A 13580-nucleotide genomic window follows, 5' to 3' on the forward strand; every position below is an offset into this window, starting at 1 on the left:
TAACGACGTTGGCGGAGGGAACACTAGTCGAGGCGCTCATAATCAAAGTCAGCCTTATCTCGGTCAGTGGCTGAATGTCACGCTCGAGAGACCCCCTTCCCATTCCTCAGGTACCGCAATCCGTAATCCTTCGAAAACTGAATAATCATACTCAGTGCACATGTTAGAAATAATTCCTGGAGTTACAAGAAGATCGGCCATGCCGATCTCTTTGTGGCAATTCAACAAGGTTAGTAAACCCCTGGAACCCTACTCAGATTGACTTGTATCGGGAGCGAATTCCTCCCGATTTCCTTCGTTCTTTGTGGGAGTAATAGTTCAGAAGCACATAGTCTCATGTGTAACATTTGTACATTTATTGACAGGGAAATGCGAGACCTGGAGGCGTGTCAGTCGCTTCTGGGGTCAGGCGCTTAATGCGTCGCTTCTGGGGTCGCACTAGTAGGTGAAAGAGCTGACTCCGCGACGAACCGCAGCACATCCAGAGCAGAGACTGTGATTGTGTCGGAGCTCAAGTTATGGATTGGTTCTCATTGCTGCCCTTGAGGCGGCGATTCAAACCAAGTAATAGTGCATATATATACCGCGTAGTTATGTAGGCACTGCCCAAAGTCCCCATATTATGCATACTTATGTAATCTAGTTGGGCGACTACGTATGTGTGAAGGATCATCGTCGTTATCTTTGAACCCCATCTTTCAGATTGGATTGGAGGACCCCCGTCCACAAGGTGCTCTCCTTTCGTCAACGACTGTCCGACTCAGTCACTGGGGTCTCGTCCGTGACTCGCAGATGATAGCACGCTGCAGAAATCAGCTCGAGCGCGAGCCGCAGGACAACATGTCGGCCTGCCGATTCGAGGTGTACGACGTCGCTGCAGCTCCGCTGCCCACATCTGGCCACAAGTAGTTTGTTCACCACGGCCGGGCCACTCGGGACGTCGACGTCCTTCTGCCGACCGTTGCGGCGAGGACGACGCCGGTTGCGACGGGGGGACGACTTCTCCAAGCACGTGAGCCGGATGTCAGCGAGAAGATGGATGTCTCTGAGGGGCTCCAGCGAATAGTCGTACGTGATGAAAATGATGTAGTCGGCTTTCGTGAGCTGGAGCTGGTAGAGTTCCCGGGGGCCAGGCACCGTCCGGAATTCGACGTCGTACCCTTGTGCTTGGAGGCCATATCTGGCCCAGGTTGGAAAGGTCACGTCGAGACGCGTTTCGCCGTGGGTGTCCCGTAACAACATGAACCGGACGCCCATGACATCAAGAGGAGGGGGCTCACGGTTGGGGTGGGGCAGGAACACGGTCCTGATGGAGACACGGTGTCGGAGATCCTGCCTTCGGATGAGAAGCTGGTCGTGCGGTATCTCCCACTCGTCCGAGACACATGCTGGGCCTAGCACAAATGGACTGTACCCATCCCCGGAGGGTGATTTGGAGACACAGAGACGACAGACCAGACGCCCACCGCTCTAGCTGCGACGTATGCATGCGAAGATTATGACATACCATTCCCAGTCCGGGTGATTGGGCGCCTTATAGGAGAGGCGCATTACAGGCAAGTGTGTGCGGATGCCGTGTGGCGAACGGCTGTACTCTTGAGGACGGAGACCTGAATCCCCTATGACCTCTTGGAGAGCATCGTGCTGGAGGGTCTCCAGATACTCGACGTCGCGCTTTCTGAAGTTACGCGGCGATAAGGCGAAAAGACTGGGTGTGACGGGGGATTCGCCAGGGCCACGGTAGCCCGAGGATAGGGGTAGCGACACGGGAGAGTCGTCGTCACCGTTGTTCTCCAAACCGCCCACTAGACAAGCATGCTCCTCAGGAGAGGCAAACCCCCAAGCAAAGAGAGTCTGGTCGGGTATTCGTCCGAGGATTTCCTCCTGCAACCTCCTGAACGCCCGCCGACCTTCTCCGTACAAGGGGGACATATGAATGTCGAAGATACCTAAAAGTGAGTACGCCTCGTCCTCCACCTTCGTTGTCTCCCGTCCGGACGCCCATAACAAGCGCACCGCCACGCTGACGCTGTCCGGCGACGTTTGGTGCCTCAGAACAGATGATCGATGCCGGCCCTCCGCTCCACGACCTCTTCCAGGCTGTGCTTCGTCCCGAATGGCTGCCACTCCTTGGACAAGAACACGACCTCCCGGGGTGCGATGAGCTCTTGAAGCGTCCATCCTCGACTGAACCATCTGCTTCTCGACAGCTGGTCTTGGACCGGCTCTTGTTCACCTCGAAGAGAAACGTCGACAAAGTAGGGGTAACAGAGCTTGGCGTCGCGGTACCAGACGTACATGGAGTTGATGGCCTCGGAGAGCTCCGCGCTGCTCGACTGATCGATACAACACGAATCAATCCAGATGTAGTGGAAGCCGTCTCTCCGCGCAACTTCGCAGGCGTGACATATCTTGGGCGACAGTCTGGGGTCGTCCCATATTTCGAGAGACTCGGAGGAGGGGGAGCTTCCAGAAGTAGTCGAAGGTGAAGTTGTGGGGGTGACCACGGACAGTCGACGGCCGTCGGGGCCATATGACTTCTGGATTACTCGGAGGTCCTGATAGGTCTGCTCGCCCTTGCTGTCCCATGTGTGCGACAGGATGGCGTATATGGCGGTACATAGCAGGATCGTTGTACGTTACAAATTGACCGGTTCGGGTATCAAGAAGGCGCATGTTAGCATTGACTTTACGGATAGGGGAGCAGGCCATGACGGAGGTGGCTGGCTGTACGGTGGTACAGAGAGGTGGCTACGGGAGATAGAGACAGAGAAAACAAGGACGGGACGAGGACGTGAACCAACCAAGCCTGGCCAGGTGGGAGAGATCAGGAGGCTATTGGCGAGATTAGATCTGGTGGCGGACCGGTGATGTGCGATCTGGAGATGGACAGAACGAGCAAGTGACTCGCGCGCGCGGACGATTCGACAGAGCAGCCCGAATGCTCAGGCTGCATCGATTACACCAGCTTCCTTTCCGCCGTCCTCACTACCTCCTTTCTCCCCGACCAATTGCTGCCCTACGGGTTCTCTCTCCTGCTGCTTACCGTGCGCACTCGACATCCATGACCTCCCCGGTCGCCTCCACCTCGCAACCAGCGCAGCTTCCTGCGCTCGACGCTCCCCACAAGGACCAGGCCCCGAAGAAGCCAAAGGACAAGAAGAAGGAGGCTACGTCAGCGCACCCTCTCGAGGTGTGCATACACTCAGGCCGTAGCCGTGTCATCTCGCTCATCCGTTTCCAGCTGAACCCGCGTCCGGAATTCTTCGATCACCGCATCAAACTCTTCGACAAGCTGAAGGCAGAATACGATGAGTGGTTAAAGAGTGCGTCACTTATGCCCTGCGGATATCTATATGCGGCGCCTGACCGAACCGACCCGAAGACCAGCCTCGCCAGGAAATCACCATCACCCTCCCGGATGGCGCGCAACGGAAGGGAACGAGCTGGGAGACGACTCCTCTGGACATTGCGAAGGCGATCTCCCAAGGTCTCGCGGACAAGGTCGTGATCGCGAAGGTGAGCCACTCTCGTCCCACCTTCTCTGGCGATCCCTAGAGATTGCGTCCAACGCAGTCCTTAAGAAGGATAACAAGCGTGTACCTTGGTCCGTGTTGCATGTCGACTGCGCATCGGGCCATGTGTGTAACGCGGGTAGGGCTTGCTGGTTGCCTCTATCGCGTTGCCAGAAGCAGATCTGCGGAGGTGTTACCTCCGGGGAATCGCCGCGGATGTCGACGGGCAAGCAGGTGATCCCCTCGGGGCGAATGCGACTGTAGCTCGGCAAAGTCCTGAGTGTTCAGCATTCCGATTCATACGTCTTCATGGTGCGGTGTGATGCGTTGCTGACCGGGCCGTCAGGTGAACGGCGAGCTTTGGGACCTCGAGCGCCCCTTCGAAGGGTCCGCATCACTACAACTGCTCACATTCGATGATGAGGAAGGTCAGTACGCCCTCGAAAGGTTGGGCTATCAGTCAATGTACCGACCATGACTCCAGGCAAGCGCGTCTTCTGGCATTCATCCGCTCACGTCCTCGGTGAGGCCTCCGAGAGGCATTATGGCTGTCACCTGTGCATCGGTCCCCCGACAGATGACGGCTTCTTCTACGAAATGGCCATCCCGGACAGGTAAGCCTTTCTGTGGACTCGTACACTTTTGAGGCCCCACTCACGAGGTCCATCATAGGCCAGTCGTGAACAGCGACTACCCTGCCCTCGAGAAGATCGCAGACCTCGCCATCAAGGAGAAGCAGAAGTTCGAGCGCCTCGTCGTCCCCAAGGAGACTCTCCTCGAGATGTTCGGGGTAAGTCATGGGCGTATGCGCACTCGTATGCGTAGACAGCTCATAGAGGGGCGGATATGCAGTACAACAAGTACAAGAAATACATCATCGAGACCAAAATCCCCGACGGCACCTCCACCACGGTGTACCGCTGCGGACCGATGGTGGACCTGTGTGTCGGCCCCCATATCCCGCACACCGGCAAGATCAAGGCGTTCATGGTCACCAAGGTCCGTTCCCAGCGTAAGCTCCGCCTTCGAGAGGGCTCGGTCTGAGGATATCTCCCTGTGCAGAACTCCGCATCCTACTTCCTGGGAGACGCCGCAAACGACTCGCTCCAGCGTGTGTACGGCATCTCCTTCCCAGACAAGGCTCAGCTCAAGGAGTACAAGGCGTTCCTCGAGGAGGCGGCGAAGCGTGATCACAGGAAAATCGGGAAGGTACGCTTGTCTGGTCGCTCAGTCCCGTCTGTGACAAGTCGAAGCCGACTGTATGCGCCCCTTTGGCGACTATAGGAGCAAGAGCTGTTCTTCTTTAACGACCTCAGCCCGGGAAGCTGCTTCTTCCTCCCTCACGGCACTCGAATCTACAACACGCTCATTGAGCTCATGCGCGTAAGTCTTGAATGATTTGCCACCTACCCTAAACTCACCATATGCGCGTCCAGTCGGAGTACTTCAAGCGTGGATACCAGGAAGGTACGTTGGCCTGTCGATGCCAACTATGTAGACAGGTTATTGACAACCTCTACAGTCATCTCGCCGAACATGTACCACTCCAAGCTCTGGGAGACGTCCGGCCACTGGCAGAACTACAAGGACGACATGTTCACACTCGACATCGAGAAGGAGAAGTGGGGGCTTAAGCCGATGAACTGCCCGGGCCACTGCCTGATCTTCGACTCGCGCGACCGCTCGTACAAGGAGCTCCCGATCCGCATGGCCGAGTTCGGCATCGTCCACCGCAACGAGGCGTCGGGCGCGCTCACCGGCCTCACGCGCGTGCGCAGGTTCGTGCAGGACGACACGCACGTGTTCTGCATGCCGTCGCAGATCGAGGAGGAGATCGCGGCGCTGTTCGACTTCATGCAGCACATCTACGGGCTGTTCGGGTTCGACTTCGGCCTCGAGCTCTCGACGCGCCCGGACAACTATCTCGGCGAGATCGAGACGTGGAACCAGGCCGAGGATGTATGTGTCCCCCCTTACCCATTCAGGCGTTTGCACGAGCTGACCGTGGTACCTCGCACGCGCACAGCAACTGACAAAGGCACTCGACAAGTTCTACCCCGGCAAGTGGGAGCTCAACCCGGGCGACGGCGCGTTCTACGGCCCCAAGATTGACATCAAGATCAAGGACGCCCTCCGCCGCTCGTTCCAGTGCGCGACGATCCAGCTCGACTTCCAGCTGCCCGAGCGCTTCAACCTCAAGTACCGCGCGGCAGACGAGGCCGCCGCCGCGGACGCGGGCAGGCCGCCTCCGCGCCCGGTCATGATCCACCGCGCGATCCTGGGCAGCTTGGAGCGGTTCATCGCGATCATCACGGAGCACTTTGCTGGCAAGTGGCCGTTCTGGATCAGCCCGCGGCAGGTGCTCGTCGTGCCCGTCGCGGTGCCTTACGTGAGTGCCTACGTTCCAGAGGCAGAGACGGGATGCTGACGTGGTGCGTCTGCAGCGGGAATACGCGACGGAGGTCGCTGAGATGCTCACGAAGCTCGGGCTGTTCGTCGACGTCGACAACGGCGAGAACACGCTCCCGAAGAAGATCCGCAACGGCGAAATCGCGCAGTACAACTTCATCCTCGGTGCGTGCTCGCCTCGCCTCGCCTCTTGTTGGTCCTGCATGCACTGACTTTTCTTTGTGGGTGCAGTCGTCGGCCAGGAAGAGCTCGACAGCCGGTCCGTCAACGTCCGCAACCGCGACGACGTCGGCACGAAGGCGCGCACGGAGACGCTGCCGCTCGATGTGATTGCGGAGAAGCTGTCGATCCTCAGAGAGACGCGGAGCCTTCACAACAAGCTCCCGTAGTAGAGCACTAGAAGCCATGAGTTCTAGCTGGAGGTTGTGGAGGTCCAGTCACTGTGAAGTAGTTGTGCTGTGTATATTCTGCACGTGCCTTGCGCTATCTTGGTATCTCGGGGTAAACTGGCGGCGGGGAAGAAATCAAGTGTACACCCCTTAGAAGATTGTGCTGCATTATCGCAATTGCTGAGTGGGACCTGCGAACTCCAGTACGTTCCGCGCTTGTAATGCCACATGCAAAGAAGGGCGAGCGCATCATCCGTGGCTAGGAGGTAAGGCGCTAGACAAACCTATGGGTATCAACTGCGAGGTTTACATGAGATGATAGTCCGAGACATGATGTCTAAGCTTGTGAGGTAAGGTATGTACTTCGACTAGAGAAGCTGATGTCAATTGCTGCGCAATGAGTGCATGGAAAAACAGCCGCTCACATCCACGGAAGGACCACCTCCCTCACCGGGGAGTAAGGTAGCACGGTCTTGCTCGACATTCCGCTCTCATACATCCAGTCCACATAAACCGGGGTCGACAAACTGACCCACAAGACCACCCACGCGTAGCCTAGCCACCTCGTCGCCGTCGTAGGGCCCGTGAAGCCGAACGATTTGGCAAGCTTGATGACGACATCCTCAAAGGTGATGGCGAGACCGTTATACAGGAAGTACAGGAACGAGCCCGCGCGTGTCGTCTGGGCGTTCGCGAGGTCGCCGAAGGAGTGCAAGAGGCCCGAGACGGCGAAGGCGACGTACACCTGGACTTGTGAGGAGAGGAACGTCCCGCGGGGGATGCGGAGAGTGTCGACGGCAACGGAGCCGAATTTCTGGAAGTACTGGAGAGGGACGGTACGTATCGTCAATCGAAGGATCAGTCGTCAGTGGGAGGAAACGGTCTTACGCGGCGGAAGAACTGATGCCAGGTCCGTCTGACACGTCAATGTTAGTACCGTGGAGACCGAGGAAGTGCGAGAACTCACCCCCATAGACGGCGGACGGTGTACGCGTCCTTCCAACTCCCGAAGGCGTCCGGCCAGTCCTCTGCTCTGCTCGCGTACGAGGCGACCGCCACAATGGACGAGAACTCGTAGTACAATTTTAGGACAGAGTATGTCATGAGGAGCCAGATGGCCATACAATACGACTTCTGGAGGTGGCCAATAACGCCTGGTTGGAACTGGCTGCCTCCAGGAAACGTCGATACGTACAGGGGACGGTTGAGTCGGACCAAGGACTCGGAGACATCAGCTAGCGCATAAGCCATCAGGAGCTGACGAGTTCTGCGCAAGAGAAACTGTGCCCGAGTGCCCTTAACAGGAGGGACGTTGGCTACCTGCAGCAAGCAGATGGTTGTCGGTGCGCGCCAAGTCTCATGCGGGCGGTAGACGTACCTGTACGTTCCAACCTATCATCCGATTGTTGCGCAGAAAGCAGAAGGTAGTATACAAGCGCGACCAGATAGGCCTGGATGCCAAGGGAGACTTATCCTCGTCGCCGAAGTACCGGAAATCCCGCATGGGATCGTTAAACCAGATGAGATAGATGACGCTGAAGAACGTGTTGCCCAGGGTCGCGCTTCTGAGAGTGTCTTCATCGACGCTCTCTCCACTTGTGGTCGTGGCGAAGGTGTGGATGATATAGCCAAGAAGTGCGACGGAGCCAGCGAGCTTCGCAGCACAAGGAATGTTGATTGCGACGAGGAGCGTCAAGATGAGCTCTGGGAGGAGTAGGTGGGCGGGGCCAGAGAATGGGACGCGTGTGTCTGACTCCGCGCCTCGGAACGATGCCATGAAGGAATAGCGAGTCGTGATGTTTCACAGACCACGCCGGTGCCGGCTCCCTATCTCGACCTCGCAGTAGTTATGCCTGCACACAGTAGTCAGCGACTTTAGGTGCGTACTGTGACATGGCTACAGACCTCTTGCTATGGTTCAGAGAGACGGGTGGTCGCAATGGCGAGTACCCCCTCGTGGATGCCAACGCACCACTTGATAGGGTTGGGATATGGGGGGACGAAGTTGTGCGATGCCTCCGTGCCATACCGCAAGAATGTCGATTGTCGGATCTGCCTTGTGCCGATGGCAGATGAAAGGTACGGCATCCGGTCAGCAGAAGCAATGAAATAGTTCGGAACCAAGGTATCACGGGTACAGTATGCGCTAGTATCAACGCCTGTTATGGCAAGTCAGCGGGGTATAGAGAATTCAAGCAGCCGGCGAAAATCTTTCACCGCGTACCATAGTCTCCCAGTGTATCCTACTGAACGCAACTTTAATCGGGATGCTGTAGAGCCAAGATCGGTCCAAGGCTCAGAGTCAGATGGTGGTATATAAGCGATAGTCATGGTCGACTCGATGCCTGGAAGCAATCAATTGCCCAAACCTTGTTATTATTAGGACCGTTAGTATCTGGGGTTGCAGGGGCGAAACCAGATGAGGTGGCAGAATTCCCAATCGCAAAGGAAGCGAAGAATTCGGTACATCTACACAGCTCCCGGACAAGCGGCTGTATGTCGACATCTTGGGCGCACTATGACCGTCTGCTGCTCGATCTATCGCGGGGGTGTTGTCAATACTCAAGGAGATGGGGAGTTCACGCAACGAGTTCCCGCAGTGGAGCGGTGGGCGTTTAGGGGCTCGCTAGATCCAAGAAGGTCGTGTTGAGCTGTCAGTGATACTAACGTTACCTATAAGCTGCTTGGGCTGGTATGTGCTAAGTGCTATTTTGAAGTAAAATTGGGCGCAGAAAACAAATGAAGCACCTCTCTGGTTGTCGTGCTGCCGTACCAGGTCACCGAGTAGTAACCACGAAGGGGGCTCGCCTCCTTTCGCATTTCCATGACTGTAAGCCAACACCCACGAGGCTCATGCCCCTGCGCGGCATATTGACGGTATGATGAGACCAATTGTGTAGCAAGACGGAATGGTGGTATCCAAGTACGAGGTGAGATTACAATTACCCACAGTCCGAGACAGTTGGTCTAGGCCTGTTCGAATAAGTATGTACTTTTGCTGAACGGGATGATCAGTCACTACAAACCGAGCGCGCACGAAATCAACGACTCACATCCACGGATGAAGCACCTCCCTCACCAGGGAGTAAGGTACCGTGTCCTTGCCCCACACTCCGGTTTCATTCATCCAATCAACATAGATCGGGATCGACAAGCCGACCCACAAGACCACCCACGCGTAGCCTAGCCATCTCGTCGCGGTCGTGAGGCCCGTGAAGCCGAACGACTTGGCGAGCTTGATGACGACGTCCTCGAACGTGATGGCGAGGCCGTTCAGGAAGAAGTATATGAACGAGCCTGCGCGTGTGGCTCGGGCGTTCGCGAGGTCGCCGAAGGAGTGCAAGAGGCCCGAAACGGCAAATGCGACGTGGACCTGGACTTGAGAGGAGAGAAACGTCCCGCGGGGAATGCGGAGGGTGTCGACTGCGATCGAGCCGAATTGCTTGAAGTGCTGGAGAAGGACAGCACAGTCCGTCAGTCAGGGAATCGGCTGTCAGCATAGAAAGGCGGTCTTACGCGACGGAGGAATTGGTGCCAGGCCCGTCTGACGCGCCGAGATCAGCGATGCAGATATGCTGAGGCGGGACGAGAGCTCACCCCCATAGACGGCGAACAGTGTACGCGTCCTTCCAGCTCCCAAACACGTCGGGCCAGTCCTCCGGTTGGCTCGCGTACGAGGCGACCGTCACAATGGACGCGAACACGTAGTACACTTTCAGGGTGGAGTATGTCATAAGGAGCCAGTTGACCATACACCACGACTTCTGGAGGTGGCCGATGACGCCTAGCGGGAACCGGGTGCCGCCAGGGAGCGTCGATTCGTATAGGGGACGATTGAAACGCACGATGCAATCGAAGACATCGGCCATCACATAGGCTAGGATGAACTGCCGAGCACGGCGGAAGAGGAATTGCGCCCGAGTGCCCTTGATAGGAGGGACGTTGGCTACCTGTAGTAAGCAGATATTGTCAGTGCGTGCCAGGTCTCATATGCGGGTGGTAGACGTACCTGGACGTTCCAACCTATCATCCGATTGTTGCTTATAAGGCTCAACGCAGCGTATAAGCGCGACCAAATGGGTCTGGATGACAGGGGAGACTTATCCTCGTCGCGGAGGTACCGGAAATCGCGCATGGGATCGTTGGACCAGACGAGGTAGATGACAGTGAAGAACATGTTGCCCAGGACCGCGCTCCCGATCGTGTACTCATCGACACTGTCCCCGCTTGTGGTCGTGGCGAAGGTGTGAATGATATAGCTAAGGAGTGCGATGGATCCAGCGAACTTCGCGGCCCGAGGAATGTCGAATGCGACAAGGAGCGTTAATATAAGCTCTGGAAGGAGCAAGTGGGCAGCGCCAGAGAATGGGACGCGTGCGGCTTGCTCCGCGCCTTGAAAGAACGTCATGTCTGAAGATCTGACGAGTGGCGAGTCGTGACGGACTATGCGGCGGTGCTACGGCCTCAGCTCAAACTCGTAGGATTGATGCCTGTACACAACAGTAAGCGAAGCCATGATCCACCACGGCCAGGATGCATACCTTTTGCAATGCTCCCTTTCGCAATCGTGCGGTGAATGAGTGGCCTTGACGGCGGGCACCTCGTCGTTGGTCGAAGCCAGCGCAAAGCTTGATAGGGTCGGCCATAGAGGGACGATGTCGTACGAGGCATCAATGCCACGCTGAAGGAACATGTCAACCGTCGGGGCTACTCATTACGCTGTAATAAAGAGTATTAGCACAAGTTGTGAACCATGAAACTAAGGAGCGCTTATCCATGATGAACCAATAGTGTTTTGCAAACCTAGTTCAGCGCCCCTTGACTGCATAGTTCAGAATTTGTGCTGATATGTACTCTATTTGCAACGCGGTTTGAACCGAACAACTGGATGCGAACCAAGAGCCTATCAAAGCTTCAAACTCTGCGACTACCCGCACTTGATTGGTATGATTCCTCAATGCCTTCCACATGTGCACTGTGAGCTGTCTACTCTAATATACAAGAAGGCGAGTGATGATATTACTGTATGAGATTGAGCACGGCGCGCAAGAGTTGTGGTACAGGATTAGCGCCTTCACGACGCCCGCTCCGTTGAGGTTCGGGCGCAACATAAAATTGGTTTGCAAAATCAGGAGACAGGGGCCATCAACGTAGTCTGCAACGCTCCTGCGTAGTATCCGAGCCAATTATTCACATGTCGTGATCGTTCATGAAGTGTGAGGGTCTGGACAGTCGTCGAGCGCCTCCAAAGTGCGATTCTACTACAACTACGTCGTAACGCAGTACCGGAGGCTTCAAGAGGGGGTCCGGTACATCCACATAGCTTCCCAGATATGCGGACAACGAGCGGAGCACTCAGCCCATAGGGTGGTCGATTCCAGCACAGGAGTGATACAAGCTCTACACTGGACTGCAGTCTACAGACTTCTACTACACGCACCCGGAGCCTACTGCGGCTTCCCTATCCGCGCGTTGTTATAGTTCTGCAGGAACCACTGCACGGTCTCGTCCAGCGCTACGAAGATCCACCACGTCAGCATCGAGCATCGACCACGCGCACCCGCGACTCACCCTTGTCAAACGGCGTGAATGCAAAGCCCGTATCCTTCACGAGCTCGAGCAGCTTCTTGTTCGACGCCGGTTTGCGGAACTGGCCGTCCGCCTTCGTCGTGTCGAAGCGGTACTCGCCCGTGAAGCCGACCGCTTTCACGACGGCGTCCGCGGCCTGCTTGATCGACACTTCCTCGTCCTCGCCGACGGAGAGGATGAGCGGCTCGACCGAGTCGTAGTTGCGGAGCATCCAGACGAAGAGCTTCGCGAGGTCGCGCGAGTAGATGAACTGCCGGAGGGGCTTGCCGGAGCCCCAGACGACGAAGGGGGTGTTGTTCTCTGCAGGCAGGACGACGGGTGAGCGGGGTAAGGGGAAGATGCGAGTATCATTAGGCACAGCAGCAGTCAACAAGGGAAGACGAGACGCATGGAAGAGCCATATATTGAGGGATGCGCGAGAACAGGGTGTTAGCAAGCACAAGAAGCACAAGGTGGAAGGGAACGCACTCTTCGACAGATAACACCTGTGGATGAGCGCGGGGAGGACGTGCGCGCTCTCCATGTCGCTGGTGCGGAAGCGTCAGCGACGGCACACCTTCGCGCACAATGTCCGGAGTCCACGAGGGTGCTCACAAGTTGTCATGCGGGCCGAACACGTTCGTCGGGATCGCGGACGTGAAGTTGTCCCCAAACTGGTCCTTGTACGCGCTGTAATACCACGTCGCGCGTTAGTCGCTGCACCTTCTGGACATGGACGCGATCTGCGGGAACGCGATAAGGGACGAGGAACGCACCGGTTTTGAATGTCGACGAGACGCTTCGCGTGCGCGTAGCCGAAGTTGGACTCGTGCGGGAGGCCGAGGTGGATCTTGGTCTCGTCGAGCGGGTACTCGACCTTGTCGGGGTACACGCACGTCGAGAGGCAGGAGATGACCTTCTTCACTTTGAACTCGTGCGCGGTGTGCAGCACGTTGTCGTTGATGAGGATGTTGTCACGCAGGAAGTCGAGCTGCGTGAGGGCATGTTTTGATTGGTGAGTGGAAGTTACTGACGAGGATGAAGGCGTACCTTCCTGGCCATGTTCGCAAACAAACCTCCGACTGAGAAGAGGTGGAGCGTATGTTGAGAAGGGTACAATATACCAAGGGGAGTTGGAACGAACCAAGCGCGGCCAGATGGATGACATGGGTCGGCTTGTACTTCTCGAAGAGCTTCCTCGTCTGGTCCTGATTCCTACATTCGACATGAATTCCTGGCAAACGCGCGAAATGGGCTAGGATTTGCACACCTCAGGTCCGCCTCCGAAGAACCAATGAAGAACCACTCCTCGCCATCGCGCTTTCCGAAGTGCGAATTCGCGGGCTCGTTCTCAATGACGTACTCAATGCCCTGCCCGACAAGACCGGTGCCACCAGTAACAAGAACTCGTACAGACATCGCAGAGGGAGTACGTTTGGCGGCCAGAGGGTGCGGAGAGTTATCGATGAGGGAGAGAGGGAAGAGCAGCGAGATTCGGGCGGGGAGGAAGAGTGGAAGTGCACAACCGAGATCTCTTCACGGATTATGAGCGCTTCTTGATCATGCTGTCGCGCGCGTTACCTCAAGGGCCTTGCGGCGCGGTCGGACTCATGCGCGAACGACTTACATATGCTCATGGGTCATGGGTCGCATGTTTCTATCAGGAATGGGCCCACGTATGCTCGCCGTTTGTGACATT

At 56.6% G+C, this 13580-nt stretch overlaps 5 protein-coding genes across 5 annotated transcripts in view; 1 reads left to right on the forward strand and 4 right to left on the reverse strand.

Moving 5' to 3' along the window:
* The window catches only part of DICSQDRAFT_21621 (HET-domain-containing protein), a gene marked incomplete at both ends in the record, with an annotated part of 4853 nt that extends 2235 nt beyond the window's left edge, over window positions 1-2618 (reverse strand). Inside the window, one exon of the mRNA XM_007365499.1 lies at window positions 2550-2618. Coding sequence (XP_007365561.1) covers window positions 2550-2618 — 69 coding nt within the window. The remainder of the gene's footprint in view (window positions 1-2549) is intronic.
* Window positions 2619-2984: 366 nt separating this feature from the next.
* Window positions 2985-6496, forward strand: DICSQDRAFT_85991 (threonyl-tRNA synthetase). The gene is made up of 14 exons (XM_007365500.1): window positions 2985-3193; window positions 3245-3326; window positions 3386-3519; window positions 3862-3943; window positions 4000-4129; window positions 4188-4305; window positions 4368-4514; window positions 4578-4724; window positions 4800-4898; window positions 4952-4982; window positions 5038-5474; window positions 5542-5904; window positions 5960-6089; window positions 6156-6496. The coding sequence occupies exons 1-14, from the start codon at window positions 3065-3067 to the stop codon at window positions 6311-6313; spliced, it is 2187 nt and encodes a 728-aa protein (XP_007365562.1). The 5' UTR covers window positions 2985-3064; the 3' UTR covers window positions 6314-6496.
* Window positions 6497-6734: 238 nt separating this feature from the next.
* Window positions 6735-8556, reverse strand: DICSQDRAFT_180542 (uncharacterized protein; the record flags this gene model as incomplete). The annotated part of the gene is made up of 7 exons (XM_007365501.1): window positions 8538-8556; window positions 8286-8472; window positions 8123-8166; window positions 7692-8062; window positions 7281-7633; window positions 7202-7229; window positions 6735-7136 (listed from the first exon to the last, which is right to left on the reverse strand). The coding sequence occupies exons 2-7, from the start codon at window positions 8399-8401 to the stop codon at window positions 6735-6737; spliced, it is 1314 nt and encodes a 437-aa protein (XP_007365563.1). The 5' UTR covers window positions 8402-8472; window positions 8538-8556.
* Window positions 8557-9122: 566 nt separating this feature from the next.
* DICSQDRAFT_155025 (uncharacterized protein) lies at window positions 9123-10955 on the reverse strand. The gene is made up of 6 exons (XM_007365502.1): window positions 10855-10955; window positions 10323-10803; window positions 9911-10263; window positions 9830-9857; window positions 9367-9764; window positions 9123-9311 (listed from the first exon to the last, which is right to left on the reverse strand). The coding sequence occupies exons 2-6, from the start codon at window positions 10719-10721 to the stop codon at window positions 9281-9283; spliced, it is 1209 nt and encodes a 402-aa protein (XP_007365564.1). The 5' UTR covers window positions 10722-10803; window positions 10855-10955; the 3' UTR covers window positions 9123-9280.
* Window positions 10956-11636: 681 nt separating this feature from the next.
* On the reverse strand, window positions 11637-13397 carry DICSQDRAFT_105592 (epimerase-domain-containing protein). The gene is made up of 8 exons (XM_007365503.1): window positions 13152-13397; window positions 13026-13096; window positions 12932-12963; window positions 12658-12872; window positions 12497-12571; window positions 12371-12429; window positions 11885-12202; window positions 11637-11828 (listed from the first exon to the last, which is right to left on the reverse strand). The coding sequence occupies exons 1-8, from the start codon at window positions 13298-13300 to the stop codon at window positions 11761-11763; spliced, it is 987 nt and encodes a 328-aa protein (XP_007365565.1). The 5' UTR covers window positions 13301-13397; the 3' UTR covers window positions 11637-11760.
* Window positions 13398-13580: the final 183 nt, after the last annotated feature.

This window comes from Dichomitus squalens (genome assembly GCF_000275845.1).
Source record: "Dichomitus squalens LYAD-421 SS1 unplaced genomic scaffold DICSQscaffold_12, whole genome shotgun sequence".
Classification (NCBI taxonomy): domain Eukaryota; kingdom Fungi; phylum Basidiomycota; class Agaricomycetes; order Polyporales; family Polyporaceae; genus Dichomitus; species Dichomitus squalens.